The sequence below is a fragment of the Procambarus clarkii genome, chromosome 40, assembly GCF_040958095.1.
Source record: "Procambarus clarkii isolate CNS0578487 chromosome 40, FALCON_Pclarkii_2.0, whole genome shotgun sequence".
Taxonomy (NCBI): Eukaryota; Metazoa; Arthropoda; class Malacostraca; order Decapoda; family Cambaridae; genus Procambarus; species Procambarus clarkii.
Genome location: NC_091189.1, coordinates 23,802,340 through 23,826,794, shown reverse-complemented (window position 1 = coordinate 23,826,794; position 24,455 = coordinate 23,802,340). Strand labels below are relative to the sequence as shown.

The 24,455-nt window shown below is 47.7% G+C and overlaps 1 protein-coding gene across 2 annotated transcripts in view; it reads right to left on the bottom strand.

The window, feature by feature from the left end:
• Window positions 1–100: 100 nt before the first annotated feature.
• LOC123757981 (carnitine O-acetyltransferase) overlaps window positions 101–24,455 on the bottom strand; it is a 72,487-nt gene continuing 48,132 nt past the window's right edge. The window contains exons 9-14 of one of the 2 annotated variants that reach the window (XM_069338863.1): window positions 15,989–16,012; window positions 8,710–8,829; window positions 8,062–8,184; window positions 7,614–7,812; window positions 4,793–4,930; window positions 101–424 (exon numbers count right to left, since the gene is read on the bottom strand). In XM_069338863.1, the coding sequence (XP_069194964.1) occupies window positions 206–424; window positions 4,793–4,930; window positions 7,614–7,812; window positions 8,062–8,184; window positions 8,710–8,829; window positions 15,989–16,012 (823 nt within the window). In that variant the 3' untranslated portion in view covers window positions 101–205. The remainder of the gene's footprint in view (window positions 425–4,792; window positions 4,931–7,613; window positions 7,813–8,061; window positions 8,185–8,709; window positions 8,830–15,988; window positions 16,013–24,455) is intronic. The other variant, XM_069338864.1, reaches the window with a different exon arrangement.

Below are 24,455 nucleotides of genomic sequence, written 5' to 3'. Positions count from 1 at the left end.
ACATTTTATAACAAATGTGCTAAAGGTTTGATTAGATTATAAAGTCTAAGAAAATAAAATTTTACATAAATTTTTTTGTAATATAAATTATACTCACAAAGCCATTAACAAATTTATTAAATGAACAAAGAGACCTCTTAACATGGAAACTCATGTTCACAAGCTGGATTTTTTTTTTTTTTTTTTTTTTTTTTTACAATTATATTTAAAGTTTGGCTTTCAGTCCTTCTTGCAATAATACAGTTTGCATATCCATAAGACTCTGTTCAAGAGCATTACGGAATGTGGCCGAATCTGTTTCAGGTGAAGAATTAAAAGCTGATGTGCCAAAGAAAACTGCATCCTCCCTTGGGTTGTAGCAACAGCCATAACCATCTGGCACCAATGGTCCAAAACACATGAAGGCATCACAACGAGCAGGAACCTGAAACCATACAACTGATTAAATAAGGTATAAATCTAACTAAGCTAATAAAACATTAACATACTGTACCTTAAAAACCCAGTGCTGAATGTAACGAGATGAGGCAAAGCAGCCAAAGACAAAAGTCTTTGTGCAACCTCACCCAACTTGATGATAATGATTCAGGACGGACCAAATGTTGTCGTTTCTCCATCTTCCGATATGTGGTTTGGTCATATCTTCAGCCCATTTTCATCGTCTGCACAAGGCAACCAAAGTTTCCTGGGATAGCTTCCAACACCCAGGTGTGCACCTCATGAATATGGACAGGTCCTGTGGGGCCTACATCTTCAGAACACAACTGAAGATCCCAGGTGAGACAGTTGGCTGGGCACAGGTTTTCCTTTTCTTGATACCCATATTTACCTGTCAGTAAGTAATAGGTACCTGGGAATTATACAACTCGTGTGGGTTTCATCCTGGGGAAGATCAGTACAGGGTTTTCTACTTTTCTTTCCCAACTGCATTGCATACATCACCAATGTACATATGGCACACACTTCATGAAGCTGTCGGAATCCAGCAGAGAAAATACGAGAGCAAGCATACAGGGCCTGGGAGTAGTGTCGACTTAAGAGTCCTTGATGGTCTCCTCTCCTCTCAGACTAGCCTCACTTGGCCCTCATCCACGCTGGTCGTGGGAATCTCCGCAGTGCTTGAAACACTTTAAGGGACTCCAAGGGTCCTCATCACATTTATAGATTAGTGAATAATAGGCAACTATGTTGAAGACACCTGGGGCTGAAGGCTTAAGTAATGTAATGGCAGTGTTCAGAAGTGGTTCAACGGAACAGTAGTTTAACAGTAGTTTATTTACAAACTTAACCACTAATACAATGGGTGCTTGATTTACTTAAGATTGGCATCAGCAAGGCTATTATCATATTAGCGAGACTCTTAACATCTAACCAATCAATTCTGATCCACTCATGGAGAAACACCTAACTTAACACTAAGTTTAGATTTAGGAAAGACATGGGTAAATATTGGTTCCATAACAGGGTTGTTGATTTGAGGAACCAATTACAGCGTAACGTGGTGGAGGTGAGGATCCCTTGATTGTTTCAAACGTGGGTTGGACACGTATACGAGTGGGATTGGATGATTATAAATAGGAGCTGCCTCGTATGGGCTAATATGCCTTCTGCAGTTACCTTTATTCTAATGTTCTTATGTTAACACAATTGACAATCAATCACTAACATGGCAAACCTAACTGCCGGTGCGCAAAGGGTCACAGGTGTTCCAACAGGATACTCGGGCCATGATAATGCACAGTAAATCAACAATGGCACTGTTAATGGGAAAGGCAATAATCATACACAATAATTATGTCACACAATAACTAAATGTGTGGTGTATGTAAAGCTTATATTCACAGAAGAGTGTAATGTCTTGATACCAAACAGATAAACACGCATATACTGTCAGGTGTCTTGGTCTCCACCTATACCTGTGTCGAGTATGATAAGGTGACAACTGTGGTTGACCACTCAGATCAACACACACAATAAAGAAACAAGATCTTGTACTTACAGGTAGTGCTACCTCTCCCATTCACATTCATGGATGATCTAGTAGTTGGCCTAACAGCTAGTTTCGCTTGTTACAAAGCAAGAACACTGGTGACAGGTTTTCCCAACACTACCGTACTTGACAACGGTGTACTCGCAAGAGGGCGTGCTGCACGTCTAACAGACACACACGCCCCTGATGGCACTGGCGGCTGGCTACAAGCCCTGGACTGAGTGGCGGTGGCGGCTATGGTTATATTGTGCCATGCAGGTACACTGGTAAAGTCACACATAATTAGGTGGCGGCACTTAGTTTACTCTAGAACACTGATTAACTCGCAGACGATCTCTATCTCACAGATGTTACCTGATACCCGTCTGTTTTCATTTGGCGATTCACAGACTTTTGCCACTCTAGAAGACTTCTAAAAATATAGTCACGGTCGTGATTCTGGGCGAGCGCTGGTATATTGAGTATATGCAGTTTAAACTTGATGGTGAGGAACGGACGGTATTCTATCTATTGGCCGACAGACAGAAGAACACATCAACCACATACAAAGTTTATCACGAGAATAATCTTGCAAAAAGGCTGCACTATTTTACGGGGCACAAACACCAGGTCTACCAAGTGACCAATGGCGTTGCAGCAAAGGTGCCGGAACCAATAATACAGTATTGATCGTTATATGATCGGTCAATTTCTCAGCAAGTACTTTTGCAAGTACTTTAGACTGTACTCTTCCAGTCTCTATCCTGTTACACATTTTGCCCACTACACTTGGTAAACTAATGCATCTAGAATTCTTACACTCTTATTAACATTTATTTTTTTAAACTCTGTAGAACAATCATTGCTCCTCCAATCCTCTCGTACAGTTTTTAGAATTAAAAACTACTTTTGACAACTTATACAAAGTGCTACAATTACAATATCACTACTCCATGCCTTTTGACAAATTTTCTTCCACTTCATTCCTTTCTATCTTACATTTTATAATTTCTGTGTATGCCTTATCAGCACTTACACCTTTATAACATTTCAGCTTGTTCACTTATGAACTCGTTCTTCCATCACTTCCACCATTACAGTTGTAACTGTTTTGTCAACAGTCTTCTAATATCTTCCCCATTTAACATTCTCCCATGTCTACCTTTACCCATCCAGTTTACCACTCCTCCTTCCTGTTCTTTGGCTAGTTTTTCATTTTATCCCTAGATTACCTTATTCACTGTTGTCTGTGCTTAGCAATTCTTTACATAATTTAAGTGACTTTACACTTGTGTAAATTTACCCTAGTCAAGTTAGTCATCTAACCCGACCTAATAGAAAGTCACATTTTGACAACTATTTAAGGCGAAACATTGTCATACTAGAAAATGGCACTAGGTAGCGAAATTCAACCCATCCTCCGAATTGACAGTACGATTTAATACTAAGTGTAATAAGTACACTTTCTTACGGTCATAAACAGTGCATAATTGCACTTATGGGGCTGTTACATTTACCCAACCCCCTCCCCCGATTTAATTCTCCTCGTTTTCTGTCGAGACACTCAGAATTTTAGGATGAAGTTTTCAATTTCAATTTGCAATACACAAGTTTTAAATATCAGGAACTTCTTTTTCAGGTTTATTAAACAATATAGATTTTATACAAAATTTTAAAATATCCTGAGTTACTTTACAATTTATTGATATATTTTAGTTTTGTTTTATTAGTGTTATAAAACTGTAATATTAATATAGCTATAGATTAAGTACTAATTGTAATTAAGAAGCAATAAAATTATTATCTTCAAAACTAAGACGGTTAGGTGAGGTTGTGGTTTTCTATTCAGTTTTTCAGGTAAACTCATATATTCACAATATATTTGAAAGTATGATTTAATACTAAGTGAAAATAAGTACAATTCCTAACTGCTATGAATAGTACATATTTGCACTTATTTGTCTTCTTACATTTACCACCCCATTTTTGGAGGATGGGCTGCGAAATTTACACATTGTCTTGTTTTCTGTTTTGGACCCTCTGGTAGGTTAGGATAAGGGTATTTTAGTATGACAGTTTCTTGACAATAGGAAACCTTAGGAGGGTGGGCCGAGTCATCAGTAAGGTCAAGTAGGCAAGCATAATTTAGTTAGCAAGCACAATCTGTCAAAACAAAGGCAACTGTTTTGATCAACAATAGCCTTTAGAAATTAAATATGCAGCATTACTTCAGCTCGGGGGACACACACAATTCAGATTGAAGGAAGCTAGCTAGACACCTCTCATAGGACACTATGAACCTTCCCCTCTTCCCTTCCCCATCACACATTACTAGACCCTTGCTCAGATTTTGGTCTCTACTTTTAGAACACATACTTGTGCATTACACACATTTACAGTGTACACACTTTCACACATCATTCTTACACATTGTCACTTTTCACATACACACTGTGATAGTTTGACAGACACATATATATACTCTCATAAATACTTCCACATATTCTTGTATGACCACTTAATTTCACACTTGCAAATGACTTATGTTTAAATATTTTTGCATATATTTGTAAAGCATCAAGGCATTGGTAGGTTATTTGGTCCAAAAGCTCTAATCTGGATTGTACCCTATTAAAATGCTATAATGGTCATGATTTTGGCCTAGTTTCACAGAATTCGGCATATTGAAAGTTGAATTAACTAACAGTTGGTGTACTGATTATAAAAGATAAATTAAAAGGCTAAGCTTGATGATCATGATGTCTGAATTTGTTTGAACAAGTTGCTGAAACCAGATATACAAAATTAATGTATAAAGCTTACCTGACTTGTGGAGAGACGCATATGAGAGCTGCGCAAATATCCAACATCCATAAAGAGTGTTGGCACATCCATCCCAGCTTCTATCGCTGCCAGTTTCAGCCCAAGAAGGTGACGGTCAACTCCAAATGCATTGACAGCCTAAGTAAAATTACATATACGTACATACAGTACATATATATGTGAGTGTAAATCACAAAGAATTTAGCACATGATAAATAGTGTGACAATATCTGACCATGAAGGAAAATGAGACAGGAAATTCCTTAAGTACCTTCATATTACAGTACCTTCTTAATACATCTTCAGAATGAAGATATACTGATACATCATCAGAATGAAGATGTACCGATGCGAAAGATTAATATATTGGAAATAAATAAAAATACCAGGAATTGATTAATAGTCTCATTTTTCCTTTGTGGTCAGACATTTTATTTATATTTATTTATTTATTTTATTTATATACTAGTATATGTAATTACCTAAGTGTAGTTACAGGATGAGAGCTACGCTCGTGGTGTCCAGTCTTCTCAGCACTGTCATATAACGCTTTGAAACTACTGACGGTCTTGGCCGCCACCACCTTCTCACCTAACTTGTTCCAACCGTCTACCACTGTTTGCGAAAGTGAATTTTCTTTTATTTCTTCGGCATCTGTGTTTAGCTAGTTTAAATCTATGACCTCGTGTCCTTAAAGTTCCAGGTCTCGGGAAATCTTCCCTATCGATTTTATCAATTCCTGTTACTATTTTGTATGTAGTGATCATATCACCTCTTTCTTCTGTCTTCTAGTTTTGGCATATTTAATGCCTCTAACCTCTCCTCGTAGCTCTTGCCTTTCAGTTCTGGGAGCCACTTAGTAGCATGTCTTTGCACCTTTTCCAGTTTGTTGATATGCTGCTTAAGATATGGGCACCACACAACTGCTGCATATTCTAGCTTTGGCCTAACAAAAGTCGTGAACAATTTCTTTAGTATATCGCCATCCATGTATTTAAAAGCAATTCTGAAGTTAGAAAGCGTGGCATAGGCTCCTCGCACAATATTCTTTATGTGGTCCTCAGGTGATAGTTTTCCATCTAGAACCAAGAATCTAGATCTCTTTCTTTATTAGAATTCTTTAAAGATTTCTCACATAATATATAGGTTGTGTGGGGTCTATGTTCTCCTATTCCACATTCCATAACATGGCATTTATTAACATTAAATTCTATTTGCCAAGTGGTGCTCCATATACTTACATATTTTGTCCAGGTCATCTTGAAGAGCATGACAACCATCTAAGTTTCTTATCATTCCAATTATCTTAGCATCATCAGTAAACATGTTCATATAACATATAATTCTGTATACCAACTGGTAGATCATTTATGTAGACAATAAACATCACTGGTGCAAGAACTAAACCCTGTGGTACTCCACTTGTGACATTTCTCCAGTCCGATACATTGCCTCTGATCACAGCCCTCATTTTTCTATCAGTCAGAAAATTTTTCATCCATGTTAGAAGCTTACCTGTCACCCCTTCAATATTTTCCAGTTTCCAGAACAACCTCTTATGTGGAACTCTGTCAAAAGCCATTTTTAGGTCCAGATAGATGCAGTCAACCCAACCATCTCTTTCCTGTAATATCTCTGTTGCTCCATCATAGAAACTGAGTAAATTCGATACACAGGATCTTCCAGATCGAAAACCATACTGTGTCCGATATTATATCATTTCTCTCCAGGTGTTCTACCCATTTAGTTTTAATTATTTTTTCCAATATTTTGACTATTACACTTGTCAATGATACCGGTCTATAATTAAGGGGGTCTTCCCTGCTTCCACTTTTGTAGATTGGAACTATGTTAGCCTTTTTCCACACATCAGCTATAACTCCTGTAAACAGGGATGCCTGAAAAATCAGTTGAAGAGGAATGCTGAGCTCAGGTGTACATTCACTCAGAACCCATGGTGAAACTCCATCTGGACTAACTGCCTTGTTCTTATTTAGCTCCTTGAGCATTTTTTCCACTTCATCTCTAGACACCTCTATGTGCTCTATGTTGTTCTCTGGAATTCTTATTGTATCTGGTTCCCTGAAGATTTCATTTTGTACAAACACACTTTGGAACTTTTCGTTTAATGTTTCACACATTTCCTTTTTATTTTCCGAGAATCTATTTCCCATTTTCAACCTCTGTATATTATCCTTTACCTGCAATTTGTTGTTTATGAATTTATAGAACAGACCTGGTTCTGTTTTACATTTGTCTGCAATCCCCTTTTCAAAATTTCTTTCTGCCTCTCTCCTCACTGCCGTGTAGTTGTTTCTCGCATCTTTGTATATATACTTGTATATACACACACACACGCGCACACACACACACACACACACACACACACACACACACACACACACACACACACACACACACACACGTGAGTGAGTGAGTGGAGTGAGTGAGTGAATAACAACAACCCCTCAGCATGTGACACACACATGCACAAGGTTAGAGAAACAGAGATATAAAGACAAATGGAAAACCTAAAAAAAAAAAAAAGAAGATAAATTACTGGACATTTGAGCAGTAATTGGAGAGTACATCCCAGCTGGAACAGCACTTGATGGTTTGCTGTGTCAGGGCAAGATAATTATCAGCACTACCAACAAGTGCTGTTGTAGGTAGTGTGAACAAAAATATACAATGGTGCAAAGAGAAGCTCCCCCTTGACTTGTCCCATGGTAACAACTCCATGTGTGACCAACAACAACTAATCTCACCTGCTGCCTTGAACACACGTAGAATTGATTAAGCATTTGATGTAAATACTCACATGCCTTGCGTATGTCTTGTGTGCTTCAATTGCAGTGCGGAGGGCTGCTACCTTTTCACTATTTGGGAGCGCCTCATTGAGCATAGCTTTAGCAAAGGCAACAGATTCAACCGAACAGGAGCGAATGGTCTCTGTGCGACCGTGGTGAAACTTTCTTGTTGAAGCCGATTCATAGTGGGCACCTGGTTCATGATGAATTCTAGAGAAAAAAGTAGAAACGATCACTCTCCATGACTATTTCAACATTATACAGTATCTAATCATTTCTAATGAAGTTTAGATACAGTAATTTATTTCATGTCAAAATTAAGACTTCTTCCTTGAGCAAGGAGTATTTTGATTATGATTATAATAAAATGATTATACAATAACCAATAAATCTTCAATACCAGAAAAAGAAGCGAGACTGAGGATAATTAAATTTAAATTACAGATATTAAACTCCCACCTGTAGAATGCTAGCTGAATAGCCATCTGCAAGAAACTGTCTGGACTTAACTTTTGAGATTTGATAAAGTTCTTGCCAAAGCCAGAAAACTTGAAACAGGTCATCTCAAGGTCACCAACCAAACTAGAAGGATAAGCATTACACTCATACAGTATCATTATGATTACTATTTATACCAATAAAAAACAAATTCATTTAGAATACAAAAATTCTAGTTTCATTCTCTAGAAGAAAACATGGGCCAAGAAACTTGCCGTAAATGTTCCCAAAGAATACCTTTTAATAATATACATAACCAATAAGTCTAAATGGCAAGATATGCAAAATTGTATTGTTGGTATCTTTTAATTTCATTTAATTACTCACAAGAGAAGGGCTGTTCTTTGCATAGTCATGATTGGCAATTTCTGTTAATAATAAAATGCATGAAAAAGTTTAACTGCTTCCCCCCCCCTCCCATCTTCTCGCCTTAAAAATATCCACCTTACAAATATTAATTTGTTTTATTCTTATGGTCCAACAAGAACAGGGGAAATCCTAATGTATCCACACTAGGGATATACAATGACAAAATTTAAATTAAATATAAATAGAGCACATCTCTAGTCATCCTAATTATAATTAAGCACATTTCATTCAATCACTTACCTCTCTAGAGCAATTTTAGCATCTTCAATGTCTTGCTTAATATCAGGACCTATATTAAACATCAAGCGTTGAGGCCGAGAGAGTTCTTCTGCTGGAGGTTGTGTACCATTCTTGTGTGCTCTAAAAACATGATTACAGATTACTATATCAAATCTTTTACAAACCCATAATTTAGAACTGTATGAACTTTTGGTAGAATGAGTTGTCAGGGATGCAAATATTACAGGAGGCTTTACCCCTGGTCTGTCCTCCTTTTAATAGGAGACAATGCTCAGGTGTATGAAAAAAACAAAAAAAAAACACATTGAATGTAATGAAGTTATTTTCTGGGCGAGACCCGGAGGCTTCCCAAAGCTATGCAGGCTGATATGAATGTATTAGACCCTGGCATCAGTCAATGTGCATGGAGTTCTAGGCCTACTGGGAACCACGAGCCAGAACCTGACTCCCCTCAGAGAGGCATGAGGAGCAATGGCCTATAGAAGCCCCTATGTGGATGGAAGCATTCCATGTCTGCCATTGACTGGGTCAGGCACACAAAGGTAAGTGCCCCAAAACAAACAACTGTTCTAGTGAAAATATTGCTACTGAAAGCTGAACTCTGACAGAATTTCCCAAATGAAAACGAGCAAACGAGCATGATGTCACCATGCTGCTGTCTGCGCAACTCCTCCCCCTCCCCGGGAGGGGAAAAGGGAAGTCTCAGACCCCTGCGCCGGCTATCCATCCTGCAGTTTTGGGGCTGGATGTCAAAAACACACACACACACACACACAAAAAAATGGTTTTCTGGGGGGAGCCCCTTTGGCTCCTCGGAGCTGCTGGTTTTCTGGGGGGGGGGGGGCAGAACCCAAAGACAAAAACAAAAGGGAATTACCCGGGAGGCGGTCAGCTCTCGCTCCTCAACGCGAAGTCAAGACACCTGGCTGCAACTGCCAACCCAATGCGACACAGGCCAAGCTAGGCCCAGGAACGTTAACAAGGTAGCGAGCGGTCAGGACCCTGTTCGACCACCAAAAACCCTGTGCCCAAATGTCAGCCCAAGACATGTTACCAAAGACAGCAGCGCAGTGAACTTACAAACGTCGTGGACATGAGGATAGACCGCAGGCTGGCTGGAAGAAATAACCCTGCAGACGATCTGGGAGACCCAAACCCTGGAACAGGGAAGAAGGGAAACCGGGTCAACCCAGAGTGTGTCCTCAGGCGCCAAGGCCGTGGCGCACAGGTAACAGCTGCAACTGGACACAACACATGATGCACCCCCGGCCTGACCAACCAAGCATCAACAACCCAAGGACCCTCTGGAAAGTAGCAGTCTCATTCTTTGCCATAAAAGGAGACGGCTGCAAACGAACAAACCTACCACCAGGGCCAAAAGAACAGAAACCCCTGCGCCAAAGAAGAGCATGAAGCTCCTCGACCCAACCTCCAGAGGCCAATGCTAATAGGAAAACACCACCTTCGCCAAACAATCCAGAACCGAAGGGGCCACTACAAACCGAGGAGAAGAGAGAAAAAGAGAACACCCAGTCCAATGACCAGGATGGCTCAGGTGGCGCATGAGCAGGCTAGTGGTGAAACAATGCATGTGACAGCTTGAGGAACAGTGCAGAAGTAACACCAATGCCAAACGCAAGCTGCAGCAACTCCTCCAGTACTGCACGATACAAGGCGACAGCATTTGGCATAAGATGACTGTCCTGGAACAACCATGAAAGAAAGGACAAGACAATCCTATCAGAGACAGAAGTAAACCTATGAAGGGATAAGAAATAACGGAAGGACCCCCAGGAAACTTCATACTGCCGCCGAGATGAAGCACGCAGGTGGGACACCATCAAAGAAGCCACCTGCTCATCATACAAGTGGTGATAGACCCGCATCAGAAAGACCAGACGCGAAGACTTGAGGAGAAGATTGAACCAGCCATGTAATGGACTGGCCTGATTTGCTGAAAGAGGCGGAGCCGTGGAAACACCCCCGGGTTCGGGCACCGAGCAAGCAGTGCCTGAAACCAAGGCTGGGCCAGTTGCCAAGGAGCCAGAAGGACAACTCTTCCTTGGTAAGTCTCCAACAAGCTAGGACCTGGAGCAACAGCAGAACTGGGGGGATAGAAGAGATACAGGAAACCCCACCTTGACCAGTTCTGCCTGAAGGCATCAATGGCCTAACAGTCGGGGAAGGGCGCCACATACCGGGAGACTCCTCGACCACGCTGACACAAAGAGGTCCACCTCCGGGAGCCCGTATGTTCGGCAAAGCCAATGGAATGAGTCGGCGTCGACTGTGCATTCTGTGGACAGGGGAATGAGCCGAGATAGTCTGTCCTCCAGGACGTTGGACACCCCCTAAACGTGAACGGCCAGGAGAGCCAAACCCCGAAAACTCAGCAGACAAGTCACCCGAAGCGACCAGCCCCAAAGAGCCAAAGATCGCATCAAACCCCCGCGGTTCAGGCAATGAAGCACCGGGGAGCAGTCCAAATGGAGCCGGATCCTCGATCCACAAGCGACCCGCACCCTCCGAAGCGACATCCACACAGCCACAAACTCCTACGCCATGTTGCGAGCCTGACTGAAGGACAAACTCCATGGAGCCGGAACCTCGATCTACAAGCGACACGCACCCTCTGAAGCGACATCCACACAGCTGCAAACTCCTGCACCGTGCTGTGAGCCCGATGGAATAACGGACCCCACCTTCCCTGGCCAGCCTGGTGAACACTGGTCACAAAATTCCACCAGCCAAGAGACGACGCATCCATGAACACATCGAGCGAAGGCTCGGATAGGCGCCAAGGCATTGAACCCCGAAGAGTAAGCCGGTGACGCAGCAACTGATGCAAGGTCTGCAGAGGCCGAACCCACAAGCGAAGGCAGAACTGCAGCCGAAGCAGAGCCTCTGGAAGGAGAGGCAAGAAAGTGGTCCAAGCATCCCACACAAGACCCAGCCAAGACAGAACCTGAGAGGGAACCAGATGGGACTTCCTCCAGTTCACCAGGAACCCGAACCCATCGAGCTGAGAAAGAACCAAATTCCTGGCGAGCAGACATGTGGAACGGCTGGGAGCCCACACCAGCCAGTTGTTGAGGTAGGCCAGAACCTGAAAACCTAAAAGACACAGACGGGCCACCACGACCCGGGTAAGGCATGTGAATACGCGAGGCACCAGATTCAAGGCGAATGAAAGGCAACAAAAGAGGTAACCCTGATATCCCACAACAAAACTGAGCCATTCCCTGAAACCTGGATGAATCATGACGTGCCAATATGCATCCTTGAGGTCCAGGGACGCCATCCAAGCACACGGCTCCAAGAGAAGATGGACCTGGGACAGAGTAGTCATCCGAAAGGAGGGGCAATAAACCCACGGGTTCAGATGGTACAAGTCCAAAATGAACCCGAGGTCCGCTCAGTCCCATTTCCAAACCAGAAACAGGCAGGAAACCCACCGGAGGGATGAGGTCGTTTTGACCATACCCAAGCGAATCCACTCCAAGATGACTGTGTAGAGCGTTGGCCTGCCCCGCCAACCCCGAACATCCTGAAGGAAGAGGGGCCAACAAACGCCACCACAGGCCGCATGAAACGACCCAAAAGCCCCACAAATCATGGGACCAGCATGAGCAAACAGAGCAAGACACCCCCCCCCCCATATCACCCCGTCAATGGGATGAACAGCGAAAGGGCCGACGCCCCTTGTGAGAACCCGACCTCCGCACAGAGCAATTACTGCGTCGACCATGACGGGAGAAACCCCCGAGCTCCAGCACGACCCTTCCGGGAAGACCCTCCATGGGCTCCCCGGAGAACCAACTATTCTGACATAGGGCGGCAACTAGAAGCTGCTGCCTGCAGATACTGCAGAACTGAAGACTCTGCAAACGGCAATGGGCAAAAAGCCAAAGAAATCTTACAAGCCAGGGCCCAAGCAGATTCCACAGAAGAAGCGAGCTTCGCCTGCCGACACACGAGACGGGAAACAAAAAACAGTGACACCACATCCCATAGGATCAGCGCAAACAGCTTCAAAAGTGCAGCAGACGTACGCACTGCCGAGGCCAACGCACCTGGCCCAGGAGCGGCTCCAATCTCCTCCACGTCCCCCTCAAGCCAGTCCGAGGACTGCATGAGAAGGAAAAAGAATCACAAGAACAAAGCTAACAGGCCACAGGTATGCAAGTCCTCAGCAACCAAAGTAACCTAAATGGAAGGAACCTGCACGTAAAGCTGCACCACATCGACATCCCGAGGAAGGGCAGAGGTGAACAAGCATGCATTGAGGTGCTCAAACTCGCCCTCCAGGAAATCCTGGACCTCCGTATGAGCCTCACGCTACTCAAGCGCGGAGGACTGAGAGAAAGAATGCCACGCCACGCCACGCCTCCAACAAGAAAAAGGGGCAGTCCCCAAGCTAAGACAACTCCGGAACCTCATAATGAACTCGGTAGGGACAGGAAGAGCCATACACAAAGGAAGAAGGATCCATCATGACAGGATAATCTGGGTCGCGCAGGAGGTAAGCTGCAATGGCCTCCCGCACCACATGGGTTGTGCGTTGCAGCAACCTAAATCGAGCGTGCAATGCTGAAGCTGCCTGCACCTGCAAATCCTGATCAGTGTACTGGGTGAATTGGAGCCCGAACAATGAACAAATTGCAAGACTCCTGGTCGAAAGTGTCACCGACCCAAGAGGCAGCATGACGGAGGCACAACCTGGTGAGTATTACCCTGAGACAAGGGCAGCCTTCAAACTCTCACGAAGTGAGAGGGGACCCAGGGGTCGCGTCCAATCGGACAAAAGAACAAACTCCCCCGGGGTTTCCTAGGGCTCTCTGTTGCATTATCTCGCTAAGGGAAGCTAAGGCAGGGTACTGCTCACCTGGCACCCAATAACTACCACGCAAACTGCTACAGCTGAACCCCCCTGGATGTGTACACTTTGTGGGGGCTTAGCGGAGGACCACCAAAGAATAATGGGCGTGACCAAACCAAGGGGGGGCAGACCCTCTCCACTAGACAGGAAAACAAAATGAAAAGAAAAAGACCACAAGATGACAATGTGCCCAGGCAGAACAGAGCCAGCCACTATGAGAGGTGATGACCAGCTGCACAGTACCCTGAGCCCCAACCAGTGACGAGAATTACCCTCTACCCCGAGGCAAACAGGAGCAATAAACACCCCAACTGATTCCATGGGCGGTCAATCACCGAGTAGCAAAAGACACAGCGGAGGTAGATCCTAAGGAGACTTGTGGAAGGTAACCCCAAGCCCCCAAGGGCAGTACTTACAGAGCACCTAGGGAAGGCAACCCTAGGGGTATGCTGCCTGAGTACTGGAGAAAATCACTCCTGAAATTACTCCACACCACAAGGCACAGAACCGGAAAATACTGGAGCCAGAGACACATGACCTTGCCAGTTCCACATCAGCCACAGAACTGCAGGGTGGTTTGCCTGTGGAGGGGGGGATGGGAGGAGTCTGGGGCTCCCCCTTCCCCTTCCCAGGGAGGGGGGCGTTGTGCAGACAGTGGTGCGGTGACGACGTCATGCTCGTTTGCTTGTTTTTATTTGGGGAGTTCTGTCCACTAGTTCGGCTTTCAGTAGCAATATTTTCCCCAGAATAGGCAGTTTGTTTTGGGGTGCATACCTTTCTGGGTGCCTAACCCAGGTCGATGGCAGACATAGAATGCTTCCAACCACATTGGGGTTTCTATTGGCGATTGCTCCTCGTGCCTCTGAGAGGGCCAGGTTCTGGCTCATGGTCCCCTACCGAGAACCACAAGCCAGGCCTGGTCTCCATGCACATTGACTGATGCCAGGGGTCTAATACTGTACATTCATATCAGACTGCGGAGCCGAAGGGGCTCCCACCAGAAAAAAATTTGTTTTTAATCTAATAATAAACTAGGTTCCCTGATCATGGGAAAAATATAAAACCCAGCATTGAATGTAATAGAATACCTCTTTCTGGATGAGCACCAGTGGTTTCCTGCAGCTATCTCTCCTGAGACTGCTACATGCAAATGGATCACATCAGATGCGGTAATTTTATTTGGCATGCTGGGGACCAGGGTCAAAACTTGGCCCCACCCCTCACAGAGGCAAAGAAGGCAAGTGACAATTCACCACCACACCAGGAAAGCATCCAGAAAGTCATAACTGGAGGGTTAACAAAGATCAAAGTCTCAAAAATGCCAAAGAACTCCACATTGTGCTAATATTTAATATTTCTGTTCCTTTAGCCCTAATGGGTAATTTTGTTCGCTTGCAGCCAGCCCCACATTTTTGTCGAAGAATTGGTCAGTTGTTTCAGGAGGGGTCCTTTGGTTCTTGATGCTTGGTTGGTTTGGCCAGAGGTGCAACATATACTGTGTGCAGTGGCAGCTCTGTGGCTATCTTCTCTTGTTTGTCTTGACTGCTGAGGTTCTCTGTCCTCCCTGTTATGTCCCCATGCGTTCTGCTTTCTCTGTGGGTAGTTAGCTTCAGGGAGCCACAAGGCACTTTACCTAGACAACCAGCATTCAATGTAATGAAATGCCAATTTCTGGGCGAGCCAAAGTGGCTCACTGATCTCACCCCACTTCCTAAGTCATCAGGTAAGTCTTGTTTGTGCATCTGCTGCCACAACTGACAGCTTGGACCCTGAGAGGTAGTGAGCCTCTTTTCCCATTCAACCCCAAATGAGTGGGGGACAATCAGGTGAGCGCGCTCATGCTAGTTTTGAGCAAGTCAATCACTTGTTTACACGGGGAGAGTTCATTAGGCAGAATTTGACAGCTTCAGCCTCTATTGAACACAGTAGTGGTTTGTTTTGACTTTCTGGATGCCTTCCCCAAAGAGGTGGCAAAATGTCACTACTCCCTGGACCTCAGTGAGGAGTACCTGGTTCTGGCACTGATTCCCAGGAGGCCTACTAACTCCATAACTGATGCAACCTGGTAGGTGGGAACCCATCTCTGTGCATAGCTTCAGGGAGCCACAAGGGGCCCCAGAAAGTGCCAAAACCAAAATAATTATGAAAAATATCTACATTTCTCTACCGAAGGAATTGGTCCATACACGTTGCAGAAATCATGGGAGGCAAAGTTGGTTGGAAATACTAAAATGAATGGGCAAGTTGTGTGATGGGACCAAACGAGCATCCCTGGCCACCTCGGGCACATGCAATACTGACTGGGCCGTGATGGGCTAAAAGTATTTAAACCATTAGTACAATGATTATGTCTATCACTACTTACTACTGTGATGGTGGATGAGTTCAATAAAAACTTACTCTGACACATCTCTTCCAGACTTTCTGCAAAAGAAAATGCAATGTGCTCAAAACTAATATAATACTAATACGGAAAAAATAATTGTAAGCTGAAATGACAAATTATAAAAGCATACATGCATCTTTGTATAAGTCAGTGCACCATATGAAATTGGACTTCAACATGAAAAGGTTCATTGGTCAGTCTTGGAATTTTACTTAAAAATAAATTATCCATATATTTATGCTAAATGACATTTTAAAATTCTAAGCAGCAACCCCCCCCCCCTCCCAATGGTAGCTCCCATTTGTCTCAGCACTGATCCTACCAGAAGTCCATAAATATGTCAGGATTAAAGGCTTTTGGCTGATTTATGCTCACAAATACATATATTCTTTTAAATTGTGCAAGACCCCCAAATGCCACTTGATATGTGCAACCCAGCCATGAATGTTTGATCCCACTTCCAAACGAGGAGGATCCCCCCCCAAGTAATTATCTAAAAATGCTTCTTTTCACACTCTTCTATAGGTCTTCCATGGGCCTTGTCTGATAACCAAGTTTCAAAGCACCACATGAGAAAAAGGTTTTATTGTTCATCCTAGATGGTAACATCTACACCAGCAAAGATAATTTGTTCATAGAAGACCTTCACTAAACTGTGTGCCATGATGATAACCCTGAAATCACAGTTAACGGAGGCCAAAAGCCATCACACACACACAAGATGATAGACATACATGCACTAAGAAAAAAAAAGGCACAAACTTCAACTATAAAACAATCCAGTCATTTAGTAAAATAATCTTGGGAGATGCCAGCCGGACAGCAAGATGACAAGTGAAAACATGAAGGACTAAGCAGCATCAGACCCTAATTGACTAGTACAGTACTGCCATCTGGTAACAGAACGGGGAAGCAGTGAAGTGGCATTTTGATCGAGATAGTTTTGAGTTGTTCCATTTCAGATCATGTCAAACATTTCTCTTCCCCCCCCCCAGCTTTCTACTATTCTCCCCCACCTTTTCCTCTCATTCTCTCTCCTCTTCCTCCCATTCACCAGTGAAATGCTGTCACGACAGTATAGATGTCCCCATGTCGTGCCCTCAATTGTAACCATCACTAAAGACTACGTATTAGCAAGTGTCAAGATTCTATCCCGATTTAATGTTGACTAATGTCAAGTTGTGAACAGAGAACCTCTGTCATAAGTCTGCATATTTTTCAGTGGCAACTCATAATTCACGTTTCAACACCTTAATAACATATAATGTATACAGTACCCGATTCCTGTATTTAACGTAAAAACTAAAAATTAACCTGCCTTATGTAATAGTTTGCCATTTACATTATTGCATTTCAGTACAGTATAATGTCTTATATACAGCAGAGCGCACCAATAAATACTTGGCAGCCAAGTCTGCCTCTAATGGAATGGTTCTGGGTTCAATTCTTATGCAGAACAAGATGTTTGGCCCAAGTTTCCTTACACCTCTTAACCGTTTCCTCTGTTAGCCTAGCAGTAAATAGGTACTATACATGGTAGTTAGGCAACTGTTGTTGGTTGAATGCTGGGGAAAGCTCATGCAAGCTTTGCCCCTTTATTCCAAGCCATTTATTCCCAAACAATTTGTTTTCTATATTTGTCATGTTCAAACAGCATGCCTAGTACTGTATATTTTACCACACACACACACACATACACAACAACTACACAAAATGCAAGTTATTGTGAAATGTGAAAAATGGATTAATAACCAAAATATATAGTTTAACACTAACTACTACTAACTGTTAGAAAGAGCCAAGTGCTATATTACAGTGCACATCACAATCTAAAATTTTTATGGTAGTTCATCTACATAAAAAAAATACAAATTACAGTGATCCCTGTTAATCATGATCAACTGACACTTGGTCAAAAATGTGGAATACAGTACAGTACTGTATATGCAAGTGTTCCAATTTTGTTATCTTTTTACCAAATGACATAGGAAATGTAGTTTTTTCTGGGGGGAGCCCCGTCGGCTCCCCGGAGCTATCCCAGGCTGATATGCTAATGTCAGACTTTGGCATCAGTCATGTGTATGGAGTTCTTAGGCCTACCGGGGACCACGGCCAGAACCGGGCCCCCTCAGAGAGGCAAGGGGAGCAATGGCCTATAGAAGCCCCCGTGTAGTTGGAAGCATTCTATGTCTGCCATCGACCGGAACAGGCACCCAGAAAGGTAAGCGCCCCAAAACAAACCCCTATTCTGGTTAAAATTGCTACCTAATACCGAACTAGTGGATAGAACTCCCCAACCGAAAACAAGCAAATTAGTGTGACGTCACACACTGCCGCGCCGCTGTCTGCGCAGCTCCCCCCTCCCCGGGAGGGGGAAGGGGGAGCCCCAGACCCCCCGCGCCGGCTACCCACACCTCAGTTCTTGAGGCTGATGCTATTGGCGGTGGTCGTGTGCTCTGGCTCCGGTGTCGCTACTGCACTGTGCTTTGAGTGTGGTGTTAGTTTTGTGGGTGCGAGAGCCAGGAGTTATCTTCAGTACTCGGGCTGCATGCGCCTAGGGCTGCCTTCCCTAGGTGCCCTGTAAGTACTGCCCTTGGGGCTTGGGGCCACCTTCCACAGGCTCCTCGGGGTCTGCCTCTGCTGGTCCGTTTTACCTTTCGGTTTTTCGGCCGCCTGTTGGGCTCTTGGGTGTTCTGTTCTCCCTTGTTACCGGCAGGTAAGAGGCAGTTTGCACTGGTAGGGGCGCAGGGTGCTGCTCAGCTTGTAATTCCCGACATCGCGGCCGGCTCTGTTCCTTGGGGTTCGCTGTCCTCTTGCGGGGTTTTGTTTTTCTTTTTGTTTTTGCCTGGTGGGGGGTTCTGTCATTTTATTCAGTTTGTTTTTGCCCTTCCACTGTTCTCCTCGGTGGCGCCCCCTGCTAGGTCCCCGTGAGTGTACACGTCCCTGGGGTTCAGCTTTAGAAGTTTGCTTGGTAGTTTTGGGCGCCGGTTTGCAGCACCCTGCCTGGGACTACCTGAGCGCGAGTCCTCTTAAAGTAAACGCTCAGGACCCTGGGAATCCCCTAGGGGGCGCGTGGGTCCGATGGATGTGACCCCGGAGTCCCCACTCGCTGTGTGCGAGTTTGAGGGTTGCTCGGTCCCCTTGTCTCAGGGTGACCCTCATTGTTTTTGCCTCTGCCACGCTGCCTGTTGGGTCGGTGATACTTTCGACCCTGAGTCCTGTGAGTGTTGCTGCTTGCTTGTGACTCAATTTACCCAATCCTCTGATGATTCTCTTCGGGTACAGGCGGCACGTGCGTTGCAGTCTAGGTTTCGTCTGTTGCAACGCGCTCGGTTGGTTGCTTCCCCGGATGCCCCGGGGCTGCCCCGCTTTGCTTTTCGAGACCCGGACTTGGGGGTGGGGGTCGCTTCGATCCTGGTTCAGTCCGCACCTCCTCGTCCTTCCCCTTCTGTTCGTTCTGGTCCCCCGCCCCTGCTTCCGGCCCCGAAGCGTCTGAGGGTTTCGGGGTCGGAGCAGGGGTTACTTGATCTCGAGACTCGGGCAGCTTCGGGGGTTGCCCCTTCCGGGGGGGCGGCAGAGGCATTCGAGTCTTGTCTCCCGGCCGAAGCTTCAGGGTCTGACCAGTGGGCCCCCCTTCCTCCAGCTTTTCCGGCTGCTCCGTCCTTGTCTTGTGGGGTCGGGGCTTGGGGAGAGGACTCGGCCTCGGGTCCTGTGGTGACGGACCTCGAGGCTGGGGAGGGGCTGACTTGGGGGCCTTGGGCCCCGCTGGACCCCGCCGGGGTTTTTCTTCCCACTGAGCGGGGCTTATTGTTACAAGGAGTGGGGTTTTCTTTCCCCCCCTCTGCGTACGAGTTGGATTTGGTGTCGGCCCCTCCCCGGGTACGGTTCCGTGTTCCCCCGGGTACGTCGGTTCCGTCCTTCCGGAGGTTTTCGGCTTATCGCATCCAACCTGGTGTGGTGCGAGCGGCCTTTGCAGCTTACCTCCTGCGTGACCCGGATTATGCCTCGGAAATGGATCCGTCCACGTTCAGGTTTGGGACTTCGTTCCCTTTCTGGCTCCGTTACGAGGTTCCGGAGTCATCCTGGCTAGCAGACTGCCCCTTGTTTGGTCTGGATTCCTGGCATTCCTTCTGTCGTTCCCGCACGCTGGAGTGGCGGGAAGCTTCCACGGTGCTTCAGGTTTTCCTGGGGGGTGAACTTGAGTACCTGAATGAGTGCTTGTTTGCCCCTGCCCTTCCCCGCGATGTGGGCGTTATTCAGCTCCATGTGCAGGTTCCCTCCCTTTCGGCGGCGCTCGTGGCGGAGGACTTGCGCGCTCGGGGCCTTTTGTGTTCGGCCTTGCGGTTCTTTTCCCTCCTGGAGCTGTCTTCGGATTGGCTCGTGGAGGATGTGGGGACGCTTGGGTCCGTCCCGGGGTCCGGCACCTTGTCCTCGGCTGCGCGTTCGTCGGCTGCCTTGTTGAAGCTGTTCACGCCGATTTTGCGGGATGCGGTTTCCCTGTTCTATGCTTCCCGTCTCGCGTGTCGGCAGGCGGTGCTGGGTTCCTCCGTGGAATCTGCTTGGGCTCTGGCTCTTAGGCGTTCTTCACCTTTTTGTCCTCTCCTGTTTGGGGAGTCGGCCGTGGCGCAGTTTATTCAGGCTGCGTCGGCGGCTTGTCGTCCGATGTCGGACTTGTTGGTTTTCCGGGGGTCCCGGGGTGGGTCTTCCCGGAAAGGTCGTGCCAGGGCTCGGGGTTCCTCTCGTCGTGGTAGGCCTCTGGTGTCAGGTTTGGGGTTGGCTCCTCCTGCGGACCCTCCCTCGTCTGGTCGGCGCGGTGTTCGCGCTGTGCGGGGTTCTGGGTCTCGTAAGGGTCGCCGGCCCTTTCGCGGTTTGCCCCTTTGACGGGGCGATGGGGGGGCGGCTTGCGCTGTTCGCCCGCGCCTGGTCCCACGATTCGTGGGCCTTTCGGGTCGTGTCTCGCGGCCTGCGGTGGCGTTGGGTGGCCCCTCCCCCCTTTGGGGGGTCGGGGCTGGCGGGGCAGGCTTCTTCCCCTGCGCTCTGTCGAGTCGTCTTGGAGTGGGTACGCTTGGGCGTCGTCGAAACGACGTCGTCCCTCAGATGGGTTTCCCGTCTGTTTCCGGTTCCGAAACGGGACTGCGCGGACCTGCGGTTCATTCTGGACTTGTCCCGTCTGAACCCCTGGGTTCATTGCCCCTCCTTTCGGATGACTACGCTGTCTCAGGTTCGGCTCCTCTTGGAGCCGGGTGCTTGGATGGTGTCCCTGGACCTCCGGGACGCTTATTGGCATGTCCCGATTCATCCGCGGTTCAGGGACTGGCTCGGTTTTGTAGTGGGGCGTCTGAGTTACCGCTTTCGTTGTCTCCCGTTCGGGTTGAACCTGGCACCTCGCGTGTTCACACGCCTTACACGGGTTGTGGTGGCTCGTTTGCGTCTCCTAGGTGTTCGGGCGTTGGCCTACCTCGACGACTGGCTGGTTTGGGCTCCCAGCCAGTCAGCTTGCTTGCTAGCCAGGGATTTGGTTCTTTCCCAGCTCGCCGGGTTCGGGTTCTTGGTGAACTGGAGGAAGTCCCATCTGGTTCCCTCTCAGGTTCGGACTTGGCTGGGTCTCGTGTGGGACTCTCGGACCGCCTCCTTGTCTCTCCCTCCGGAGTCTCTCCTGCGGCTGCGGTCCCACCTTCGTCTGTTTCTGGAGGGCCCTCGGGTCACCCGGCGGTTGCTCGAGGGGCTGTGCGGGAGCCTGAACTTCGCGATGGTGGTCTACCCGCCGGGTCGGGTTTGGCTTCGACGGCTGTTCTGGTTCCTTCGGGGTTCCCCCTTCCGCCTCTCTCGCGATCGCAGAGTTCGACCCCCGGGGGACTTGCGTCGGTTGCTGCGTCACCGGCTTCCTCTTCGGGTTTTTCGGGGTTCAGTGCCTTGGCGCCTACCCGAGCCCTCGCTCGATGTGTACACGGATGCGTCGTCTCTCGGCTGGGGTTTTGTGACCAGTGCTCACCAGGCCGGCCAGGGGCGTTGGGATCCGTCCTTCCGTCGAGCTCACAGTACGGTGCGGGAGTTCGCGGCAGTGTGGTTTGCTCTGGGGAGGATTCGGGTGGCCCGCGGATCGACGATTCGGCTCCATTCGGACTGCTCTCCGGTGGTTCATTGCCTGAACCGCGGGGGTTCGATGCGGTCCTTGTCTCTTTGGGGTTGGTCGCTTCGGGTGACTCGTCTGCTGAGTTCTCGGGGTTTGGCTCTCCTGGCGGTTCACGTACGGGGCGTGTCCAACGTCTTGGCCGACGCCCTGTCTCGCTTCGTTCCCCTCTCCACGGAGTGGACGGTCGACGACGAGTCCTTCCGTTGGCTTTGCCAGACGTTCGGGCGCCCCGAGGTGGACCTCTTCGCGTCGGCGTGGTCGCGGCGTCTTCCCGTTTATGCGGCGCCCTTCCCCGATTGCGAGGCCGTCGGGGTCGATGCCTTTCGGCTCGACTGGTCGAGGTGGGGGTTCCTGTACCTCTTTCCCCCAGTTCGGCTGTTGCTCCAGGTCCTGACTCGCTTAGAGACTTACCAGGGGAGAGTTGTCCTTCTGGCCCCTTGGTGGCCGGCCCAGCCTTGGTTTCAGGCGCTGGTTGCTCGGTGTCCGAACCCGAGGGTTTTCCCGCGGCTCCGCCTCTTTCAGCAGATCGGGCCGGTACGTCACGTAGCTGGTTCGATCTTCTCCTCGAGTCTTCGCGTATGGTTTTTTTGACTCGAGTCTATCATCATCTCTATGGTGATCAGGTGGCCTCCTTGTTGGTGTCCCACCTGAGGGCTTCTTCCCGGCGGCAGTATGAAGTTTCCTGGCGGTCCTTCCGTTTCTTTTTGCGTCTTCGTCGTGTTAGCTCCTTGTCTGTTCGGGTGGTCTTGTCCTTCCTCTCGTGGTTGTTTCAGGACCGTCATCTTATGCCTAACACTGTCGCTTCGTATCGTGCGGCGCTGGTGGAGCCGCTTCAGCTTGCTTTCGGTATCGATGTTACGTCTGCGCCGTTTCGCAAGCTGTCTCGTGCATTGTTTCACCTCCGGCCTGCTCATGCGTCGCCTGAGCCGTCCTGGTCTTTGGACAGAGTGCTCGCTTTCCTTTCATCTCCTCGTTTCGTTGTGGCCCCTTCGGTCCAGGATTGTTTTTCCAAGGCACTTTTCTTGTTGGCTTTGGCCTCTGGGGGTCGGGTAGGGGAGCTTCATGCTCTCCTCCGGCGCAGGGGTTTCTGCTCTTTTGGTCGTGGTGATAGTTTTGTTCGTTTGCAGCCGTCTCCTTCTTTTCTGGCGAAGAATGAGACTGCTGCGTTCCGGAGGGGTCCATGGGTGGTTGATGCTTGGTTGGTCAGGCCTGGGGTGCATCATGTTTTGTGTCCGGTTGCGGCGCTTCGCCGTTATTTGCGCGCCACGGCTTCTGTGTCCGGGGACGCGCTGTGGGTTGATCCGGTTTCCCTTCTTCCCTGTTCGCGGGTTCGGGTCTCTCAGGTCGTCCGCAGGGTTATTAGGTCTAGCCAGCCTGCGGTCTATCCCCGTGCCCATGACGTTCGTAAGTTCGCGGCTCTTGCTGCCGTCTTTGGGAATATGTCTTGGTCTGATATTCGGGCGCGGGGATTTTGGCGGTCGAACAGGGTCCTGGCTGCTCGTTACCTTGTGAATGTCCCTGGCCCTCGTCGGGCCTGTGTTGCTTTGGGTCGGCGGTTGCAGCCAGTTGTCTCGGCTTCGAGTTGAGGGGTGAGCGACGACCGCCTCCCGGGTAAGTCCCTCTTTTTCTGTCTGTGGGTAGTTAGCTCCGGGGAGCCGACGGGGCTCCCCCCAGAAAACCAGCGTTGAATGTAATGAAACGCCATTTTCTGGGTGAGTCCCGGAGGCTCCCCGGCATCCCTCCCTCCCTCCGGTCGGCGGTTTTTCGCGTTTTTGACATCCAGCCTCAAGAACTGAGGTGTGGGTAGCCGGCGCGGGGGGTCTGGGGCTCCCCCTTCCCCCTCCCGGGGAGGGGGGAGCTGCGCAGACAGCGGCGCGGCAGTGTGTGACGTCACACTAATTTGCTTGTTTTCGGTTGGGGAGTTCTATCCACTAGTTCGGTATTAGGTAGCAATTTTAACCAGAATAGGGGTTTGTTTTGGGGCGCTTACCTTTCTGGGTGCCTGTTCCGGTCGATGGCAGACATAGAATGCTTCCAACTACACGGGGGCTTCTATAGGCCATTGCTCCCCTTGCCTCTCTGAGGGGGCCCGGTTCTGGCCGTGGTCCCCGGTAGGCCTAAGAACTCCATACACATGACTGATGCCAAAGTCTGACATTAGCATATCAGCCTGGGATAGCTCCGGGGAGCCTCCGGGACTCACCCAGAAAATGGCGTTTCATTACATTCAACGCTGGTTTTTTAAACTGTTAATGTCCAGAGACTGTCCAAATATGGAGACTATCCTAATGAGCGAAATAAGAAAGAAGATAAGAAATGAGTTTGGAGAGAGACTGATAAGACACCTC